Here is a 9,813-nt window from a genome sequence, read left to right as displayed (position 1 = left end):
AGAAGTTAAATTTTATTAGCTTTTCTGCATCTCTTGTCATTGTGTCAGTCTGCCTATCAGTTTCCCCCCCTTTCTCTCCTTTATTCTCTTCCTCTTTCCTTCCTCTCTTCTTTCTCCACCCGAGTCAAAGGTCATTAGGTCAGTAGGTAATAATCAGTAAGTCAGTGCACGGAGGTCTTCATTACTATCAGTCTTCATCACTGTAGGTGTTTAGTCAGCCAATGCCCACCTTTCATGACCTGGCTGATGGATTTTTGTTTTGAGCTTGAGGGATTGGTCACCTTTGTTATGATTCTCCATGAATTTTTTCTTAATGTGGGTGTCCCTAGTTTGACAAGTCTTGGTGCAGTTGTCAGCAGTTTCTATGATTTTCCAAAGTTTTGTAATATACTTCTTTTTTAATGAAATAAAAGGAGTTCAAATAGGTCCTGGAATTCTTGGGAAGTCATTAAATATTTATAGAATCACATGGTAATAACAATAGTCACGTTACCCACCCAGACCCTCTACGTCCTAGTCATTGAAAAACTACATCCTTTTAGGGTTAGGTCGAAGCATATTCTCTGTGCGATGGCGAGGCACTTTATGGAACAGTCTGCCAGGTCAGACTGTGGAAGCGGGAACACTCACCACGAACATCAACACTGGTCACCACACCCACCACCACTCACCACACCCACCGCCACTCACCACACTCGCCACCACCACTACTCACCACCACTCACCACACCAACCACCACCCACCACCACTCACCACTCCAACCACCACTCACCACTTCACCCCCCACCACCACCACTCACCACACCAACCACCACCCACCACCACCCACCCCACCAGTGGGCGGAGTATATTGGCATGGGGATTGGGGGGTGAGAGATATTTACGTGTTAGTCTCGTCCTCGGAACACACCAGCACACACCCTCCCTCTATCCCGGGACACACACTGTCACCCTCCCTCTTCCTCCAGGTAACTCATAATTACAACATGGATATTAATTTACCTGTAAAGAGGAGTAATTTGAGTGACCGGAAGTGCTGTTTTTGAAAGCTTTATGTGTGTAGCATTTGTTGATAGCGTGTGTGTTTGTGTGAAAGTGAGTCCCACAGGCATGACTGTTCGTTAGGGACAATGTGGATACAACACACTGTAGTAACTCATCTGTTCGCAAGGAAGCAGGCTGGCCGGCACAGTACTCTATCACCTTCACTTCCTAAACTTGTAAAGTTAGGTAGCTGGGTGGACTAGGCGTGCCTGGGGATCGAACCACTGGCCCATAGGACAGGAGGCGAACACTGAGCACTGTATCCACTTGAACACCGCACTTTCTTTTACATATGTATAGAGACATTAATGGTGTGTACAGTAGTATATATAGGAGACCTAAATGCATAGAAGACGATAATACTGATCTATGTGTGTATCTGAAACGTTATTAGTGAGTTAAGGGTATAAAGGAGACGTCAATAGTGAGTTTATGTTCGTTAAGGAGACGTCAATTGTGAGTTTATGTTCGTAAAGGTGACGTTAAGTAGGATTCTATATATGTATACAAGAGACGTTGATAGTGTTTATGTGTGTATAGGAGACGATGTCATTTTAGTGTATGTGTGTACGGGAGACGATATGTATATATACTAGAGACTACACTGGAGTCACTATATTTTAAATTATTCAGACATTGTAGTGGAACGAATAAGACAAAGGTGTCTCTCCCTGTGTCTCTCTTTCAGTTATGTCTCGTCAGATTCCCATGATGTACCGAGATCCCTTCTTCCGTGACTTTTGGGGCGATCGAGGAGACTTCTTCACCGACCGGCGGGAACAAGTCTTCGACCGACCGTCCAAGGTTTTCGACCAGGTAAAGACCAAAAGCTGAAGTGATTCGACCAAGCCCTCTACTTTAAGATCTTTCTACCAACTATGACATTATAACGTAACTTAACTTTACCTTACATACTTTAGGTATAAACTTACCTATTTTATTATGGTAAACGATATCTTAATTTTAACATGTAAATTGATGAATATTGACATTATTGGATAAATAGGTAGATTGACAGATATTTAAGTTAATAGATAAACACATAGTAAACAGCTCAATAGATTGAATTAGCATATTCTCTGACAGGTAAATGCAATAGGTAGATTGACAGGTAAATAGATTACTTTGGTAGATTGACATACAAGGAAACATATAGACAGACGGTTGAATAGACAGATATATATGTATAAGCAAACTGGTAGACAGAGGGAATGTGGGTAAGGTTGACGACACTTTACACACAGCACTTCGGGTCAGTGATGGCGGAGGAGGATGTGTCTGCACCCAGCGCCTCTCTCTACACCCGTTGTCGTCGTCCCCCCAAAGAGCGATCAGGTATCTCCACGATGTGTCAAGAGAAGAACAAGTTCACAGTAAGTGGTTCATTTGATACTCCAGTTAACAGATCACCTGCTATAATTATCACCTGTTCCCATAAGTATAACAATAGATTTCACTTCATTTTTTGGGGGTATTCATTTCTGCTCTTCCTTTTATTTCACGACAGATGTCCCTGGACGTGCAACAGTTCAAGCCAGAGGAGCTGAAGGTTCGTGTGGTGGAGGGCGTCGTTGAGGTGGAGGGTAAACACGAGCAACGCCCTGACGAACATGGCACCATCTCTAGGCACTTTGTCAGGTGAGTGACATCTGTGGCACCTTATCTAGGTCTTTAGGATACATTTTCAGCCTCTATTGACCTGCTAAATCACTCATAAGGTTGAGCTAAAATGGTGAGGACCCGTTTGCCATTTGATCCATAATATCTTATTCTTTATCAATCATGAAACCATAGAAAAGATTCCGTCTATATCGACCTTTTCTAGTCATACAACCCCCGACATGAACTGGGACAACTTGTTTATATATATCATGTGTTTTAATTGCGAAAGAACGATAATCTTAATACTTTTAGAACATTTAAATTGATCTGTATTTAGGGACGATCATGTAGATAATCATACTACAAACTACAGGCAAAAAACGTCATTAGCAATCTAAGCATATCTTACATATGCCACTTTAGCCATAGTTTGGTTACATTATGATAGTCAACGGTATTTTAAATGTCCCTATTTGGCAGAGTCATTTGCTTTTTAAGGCTTTGTCGGCAGATTAACACACACACACACACACAATGTAAGTTTGTTGAGTGGTGTTCTTATCTCTCTTCAGGAAGTACACACTGCCGGAAGATGTCCTCACAGATATGGTGGGTTCTTCTCTCTCTCCTGACGGCGTCCTAACCATCGAGGCCCCAAAGAAGGTTCTAAGTTCCTAGATGATTGCCTTAAGTATCATTAACAGTTATATTGCTCTGACAACTGTAATCTGGTCAGTGTGCTAGGCAAAGCATCCTAACCAGACATGAAGGTGGTGCAGTACTGTACTGTACTGTACTGTACTGTACTGTACTGTACTGTACTGTACCAGGTGTAGCAAGAGCCAACAAGTAGTCACTTTATCATTAACATGCTGATCGTAATATGTGAAAAATATATGTGAGGATATGGATATTAATTTTACTTGTATGTATATTGTATATTCATGTAAGTCAAAGTTTGTACGTACACATACTTCCGTGTATATGCATACTCGTGAATAATACTCGTTTGTGTACACATGTACATGTGTATATACATTGTGTCTATGTATGTGTATGTGTATGAAAATACAGTAAAACCTGTGTAACCAGACCACCCAAGGGACTGAGCCAAGGTGGTTTAAATATACAGATGCAACCACTTAACATTTCCCCGACCAGTTTACTGTAGGTCTCTGAGCTTACACAGGGAGTTGGTGTTGGGGAGAGTTCTTGTTTCTCATTTGATGTAGTTGGGGCTCTCATTTCTCTCTTTGTGTAGCTGGGAATCTTCATTTATCATCTGGTGTTGGTAGGTGATGAGGTCTGGTTTTATGGGACAGACCGCCAGGCACTGTCCTTAACACTTGTTTCCATTATTTTCGAATTGGAATTGTCACTTTTGTATATCAGTTGTGGATTGATCGTCAATCTTTGCCCTGTAATGTTGGCGGGAGGATGTTGATAAATGCAGGTGGGGAGAAGGAGGTGGGGATAGGGGGCCCAGCAGACTGGGCCTGGCACCTGCATCAGCAGTGCCTAGTAGTATGCCCTCGTCCCTTGGGGACTGTAGACATGTGAATGTATGTATGTATGTATGTATGTATGTATGTATGTACAAGGTGGCTAGAAAAAAGTTTTCACATTAAACAGCATTTATTTCAGAAACAAATTTGGCAAGTGAATTGTTGTGACCGAGAAAGAATCCATTTACTTTGTAGGAGGTGGATCAGAAGTCAAGGTCAAAGTTCATGGTTAATAATGTTAACCTGAGGTGGAATTTGACCTCCAGTAAACAAATTTGTAGTATTGCTGTTGTAAACATTCCATATCCCCAGCCCGTGGAGCCTCCCCAACCAGCACAGCGCGACGTCCCCATCCGCAAGACTGAGGAACCCACTAAGATGTGAGGTAGCTCCCGTCATCGTCGACAAGATGGCTTCTCGCAAGACCATGGTGCTTAGCGATACCACTCTGCTGCTTCCAAGATGCTTTTTACAATCACTCTGCCGCTTCCAAGATGCTTTCTACAACTAACGTCATCTACCGGAATGAAGATGACGTCCAGCATCGTCACTCTGTCACAATATCTACTACTACTACTACTACTATATTACCACAACCAAGATGTTTGGCACTAGTTTATAACAGGGCCACGACGGCTACCACAAACATAAACATAACACCACCACCCGTTATCAACAGGAACCATAGTGATCTTCTCAACATGGTGTTATTATGCCCAGCTTCTTACGATTCACTAGCACAACCTGTTATCTGTCTTATCACTACGACCCCTTATTAACGTGAACTTCTGTAACCTATACCAAATGTCGCTCATCCACGAAGTTTTCTAAAATGGTTTTGTCATTGTCTTTATGGCTCAATATATAATTTCTTTGTGTGAAGGTTAACTAATTTTGTACTATGATCTTTTTTCTTCCTCCTCTAGCCAAGGGGAATTTGATAACATTTTAGATCGTCTTTTCTTACGCTGACTCAAGTAAGTAATGGACAGTTAAGGACAATAATTACTTTATATTCTGATTTGAAACTCGTTCCAATAATTTAGGGACTCGTTCCAATTGTTTAGGGTCTCGTTCTAATAGTTTAGTGACTCGTTCCAATAATTTAGTGACTCGTTCCAATAGTTTAAAAATTCGTTCCAACAGTTAGAAGTTTCCGACGTGTAAAGGAATTTTGTTGGTGACTGCACATTGCTACAACAGGGGCTGCCGCCTACATTATATAGTCAGAACTGTAACTTAAGTGAGTTTGGTTATTTCATCAACAAATTTAATTAGATGATTCTTAAAGAATTGTTGAGTTTGTTTTACAGCATTTCCTGTATGTGTCGTGAGGAAATAAACGCCTAGTGAGGATACTATTCTTTGATGACTCCTAAATGATCTAAGTTCAGGAGCGCGGCAGTAGAATTGGTCTTAAGAATCTCAATGGAAATAGACTTTTAATAGGTTCTTTGGGTTACTATTGGTTGAATGAATTTTTTTTTTACCAGTCGGAATACTGATCCAAATTACTCATGAACATAAAATAATTTGGGTAGACCCGTTTTGGAGGTTGCTGTTTGTAGCTACACCCGCTGCCACCAGGTATTGTGAACTTCCCCAAATAATTATCATTATAGTATCTGAAATGTCTAGATTAGAGACAATGGATATGTTGTCATACTGTTAGAGGAACAGTGTAAAGATCACTTGAATATTTTCAGATTATACTGCTTTAATTTTATTGGTTGAATCAGTCGACCCAATGCCCGCCTCTCCTGACTGATTGACCACCAATGCCTTTTGCGTGTTAGATCACCAAGGAGATGAGACAAATAAGTGTGTACGAAGTTCTAACCCCTCCTACAAAATTTTCCTCGCATTCTAACTAGTTCATTTGGTTTGTGTATTCACGCCCTCCAATTACAGTATGACGGCTGAAACAAACAGTTCGAGTCCCTCAGAGCACCTGGGAAGTGTTGAGGCAATGTTATATAATTGACTCTCTGGGCAAACTTGTATGCGATGACAGTTACAAGTGCACAGAATTATCAGAATATGACCCATTTTCTGTTAGTCATCTGATCAGTGTGTGGTACTCTCATGGTTAAGTGACTTAAGTCATTAACTTGTGTGTTGAGTGTGTATATGTGTATGTGTGTGCGAGTGTGTGTTTGAGTATTTAGTAAATAATCTCTGTTTGCTGCATTGTTGCTTCACTCACCTCTCATTTACAGGTACTGTGGTTGTCGGGCACACTAGGGTGGCCCGTTATAATACATCCTTCATTCCTCACACAGCCAAACTGTGGAATGCTTTGCCTTCTTCTGTGTTTCCATCCTCTTACAATCTGCCTCGCTTCGAAAAACTGGTTTTCCGGCATATTCGTGGTGTAGATTAACGTATTATTTTCTCATGTCTCCCCCTCCAGGCCCCGTTTTGGGTCGATGACCTGTGGCCGGGTGGGCTATTCCCCATAAAAAAATGTGTGTGTGTGTGTGTGTGTGTGTGTGTGTGTGTGTGTGTGAGTTCTTGTCATGGAGATATTCAGTGGGGCGTCAAAAGGAAAAGAACTCTTGCATTATCCCGTCAAGTCAATATGTACACTCCATTAACGCAGAGAGAGAGAGAGAGAGAGAGCCATAAAAACCATTTCATGTACTTTATACATAACGTTTTTCACAAGACTCCACTAGCACACACACACACACACACACACACACACACACATTTTGTCAATACTTCTGGAAATAAAAACAGTTTGATCTGAAATGGAAGAGAATACGCCAGAGTTACTGCTGTAAAGGTTAACTATATATAGTAATAGTAAAAGTTATATATGGATGGAGAAGAGATAAAATGTTGAACGGTATCGGTAACTCTAACAGGCAACTACCGCAGGGTTAACAACAAAAAGTAAAGGAGCGTTAACTCTAATAAAACAACAGCAACAACAGCATTACTCTCATTAGCATACGAGTATTATAACAGGTAAGGGATAATGGTAGATTTGGTGAGATTAATAAGTCTCCGTCCATAGTGACAGGTGATGTCTTTTATCACTGAGAGATAGTATTCCATCTACCTGTCAATTAAGCTTCCCGGAAGCAAAACGTCCCAGCTCGGCGGGAAAAAAAAAAGTCCCAGAGTCTAAGCAAATTTCAGGACCCTTTCAGTGAATTTTTGGGTTAATTTTTTGTTATGGTATTATTTAGTCTACAACACTGTCAACTGTATCATCAATAACGACTACAACACCGTCAACTGAATCATCTACAACGACTACAACACTCAACTGAATCATCTACAACGACTACAACACTGTCAACTGAATCATCTACAACGACTACAACACTGTCAACTGAATCATCTACAACGACTACAACACTGTCAACTGAATCATCTACAACGACTACAACACTCCCAGAAACATCACCTCCTTGCTGCCTGACTATGCCCCCTGAAGTTCAGCAGGAAATTGCATCCCTCAAGGAGAACATGTCTCTGATACAGACTAAAATATCCCTGGTGACTCAGGAACTGGTGGAGTGTATGAACAACGCCACTATTCTCGATCGTGCCATAACGCTTACTAATACCCTACGTGACCTGGTGTTAAGGCTGAAGGAGGTCTTCGTCAGGCTCCAGCAGTACCAGACCTTACCTCAGAGGAGCAGATACAATGATGCTTGCGGGTCAATTGAGCGATCGCTTTTGCAGAGGAGCTTAAGTGGCATGGCCGAAGGTAAGAGTAAATTCACGTTTATATACCTATAAAAATAATTCAATATGCGAATGTGTGGATTGGGTGAGCACTGTAAGGGTGTGAGAAACGTACGAGGGTGGGTTGACTGTGAGGAGTACACGTACAGTGTAATTTGAGTGTGTGTGTGATGATCGTGTTCTGCTTTGGTGTTCTCCTTATAAAACTTTTCTGAGGAAGAATTCCTTGATACGTGTTTGTGAGTAAATGCTTCATGTAACCTGCAACACTTACGTACCTTAAGTCTTGTGATAGTTCTCTTCTTATGTACTGTACCATCGTTATGACTAGCCATGGTTAGTAAGAGAAGGTAGGTTGGAATCTCCCTTAAGTGTTTAAACTAAGCTCTTATTACTAATCCGTGCAGGTGCTGGATTTTGTTTATTTAGTTAATTAGGTTAAAGTATCAATGAAATTATGAATGTCTATTATAAATGCTCGGATAACAGAAGCACTTTCTAACATCTGTGTCCCGTGATGCAGTGGAATGTGGGATGAGGAGCGAGAAGGTTGTGGAAGCTCTGGAGGAGATGATGAGGGCCGCCAGGGAGATGGCCAGCGACCCCACACAACACCAACTGCAAGACAACACCATATGTGCCACTCGGCACCTCGTCAACACCTTCACTGCGGTATGTTGACTGTAGATGATTATGTTATATTAAATTTGGTTAGATTAGGTTAGGTTAGGTTAGGTTAGGTTAGGTTAGGTTAGGTTGGATTTGTTTAAGTTAGCAGTACTTCATGTTTTGTTTATTTTTCTTTGCCTATCTCACCCCCCCTTTCTCTCCTTGTGTGTTAGTTTGAGGACAATCTGTCTCAGGCTGAACATTTAACCAACCGGTAACGCCTCTGTTCACAGTTAATACGAGGGTCGGAGGTACTGAGTAGAGAGGAATCTGCCACCTTGGACCAGCTGCTTCAGCAATTGACGACCGCCAAGATGGATCAAATTCACCGCGCCATTAGTGACGTCAGTACCTGGGCTACCCCTTACTACCTGTTCTTCCTCTCTTTAATAAAGTATCCATAATAATAATAATAATAATAATAATAATAATAATAATAATAATAATAATAAGGTCCTCCTATCCATTCTTAATAAGTCCGTTACCATTCTGTACACCTTTATTTTTGTCTCCACAGAGTAAACATGCCAACGATATCTGGGAGACAACCCTAACGGCGGAGCTCGAGGCACTCGCCCATGTTAAGGAAGACCTGAACGAGAAGATACAGGATGTCCAGAATCGGCAACAGCAGGAGCATCAGGACAACAATGAGACTTAGAAACCTTATTAAACAGTAGAGGAATGTAGAGCATACAAGGGACCTCTCCATAGTGAAGCCAACACTATTTTCAGGATGACTTCGAAAGGTTTTGATGACACATCCATACCCGGCTGGCTGGATTAAAGGTAATTTTAGGGATATCTTAGAACAATTTATTCAAAGAAAAGCAAAATATGAATTGATGATAATTATATGGTCATAGTTAAAGACTTGACAACTAATGTGAATTGATAATAAGTACTGGGTTATCAATTAGGATTCTCGACCTCGTATGTCAGATAATTCTTAGAAAAGCTTCACTTGTGTAATACTGGAACATTAATATCACTGTATCTTGTTATCTTACACCAGTTGTCACGTTATCTAACAACTGCTATTATGGTTATCTTACACCTGTCATGTTATTTAACACCTGTTGTTTTGTTATCTAACACATGTTATGATTTTAACTTATACATGTTATGGTGTTATCTAACACCTATTATTTTGCTATCTGGCATCTGTTACAATGTTATCATACACTTGGTAACATACATGTTAACACATTTTATAAGATATATTGTTCAAATACTTAGGAGATAATAATTCCCGCCGCATTAAATTATTTCATATCGTCAATTATA

General features: G+C 40.8%; 2 protein-coding genes across 2 annotated transcripts; both read left to right on the top strand.

Moving 5' to 3' along the window:
* Positions 1-866: 866 nt before the first annotated feature.
* On the top strand, positions 867-5,508 carry LOC121861438 (alpha-crystallin B chain-like). The gene is made up of 6 exons (XM_042359161.1): positions 867-969; positions 1,734-1,861; positions 2,290-2,418; positions 2,553-2,683; positions 3,220-3,310; positions 4,465-5,508. The coding sequence occupies exons 2-6, from the start codon at positions 1,736-1,738 to the stop codon at positions 4,534-4,536; spliced, it is 549 nt and encodes a 182-aa protein (XP_042215095.1). The 5' UTR covers positions 867-969; positions 1,734-1,735; the 3' UTR covers positions 4,537-5,508.
* Positions 5,509-5,628: 120 nt separating this feature from the next.
* On the top strand, positions 5,629-9,804 carry LOC121861437. Its single transcript, XM_042359159.1, has 4 exons — positions 5,629-7,879; positions 8,381-8,529; positions 8,760-8,870; positions 9,044-9,804. Exons 1-4 carry the CDS (start codon positions 7,588-7,590, stop codon positions 9,185-9,187), a joined length of 696 nt encoding a protein of 231 aa, XP_042215093.1. The 5' UTR covers positions 5,629-7,587; the 3' UTR covers positions 9,188-9,804.
* Positions 9,805-9,813: the final 9 nt, after the last annotated feature.

The sequence above is a fragment of the Homarus americanus genome, unplaced genomic scaffold, assembly GCF_018991925.1.
Source record: "Homarus americanus isolate GMGI-L3 unplaced genomic scaffold, GMGI_Hamer_2.0 scaffold24260, whole genome shotgun sequence".
Classification (NCBI taxonomy): domain Eukaryota; kingdom Metazoa; phylum Arthropoda; class Malacostraca; order Decapoda; family Nephropidae; genus Homarus; species Homarus americanus.
Note: the sequence above shows the minus strand (reverse complement) of the source record. Positions and strands in the feature narration are given on the sequence as shown.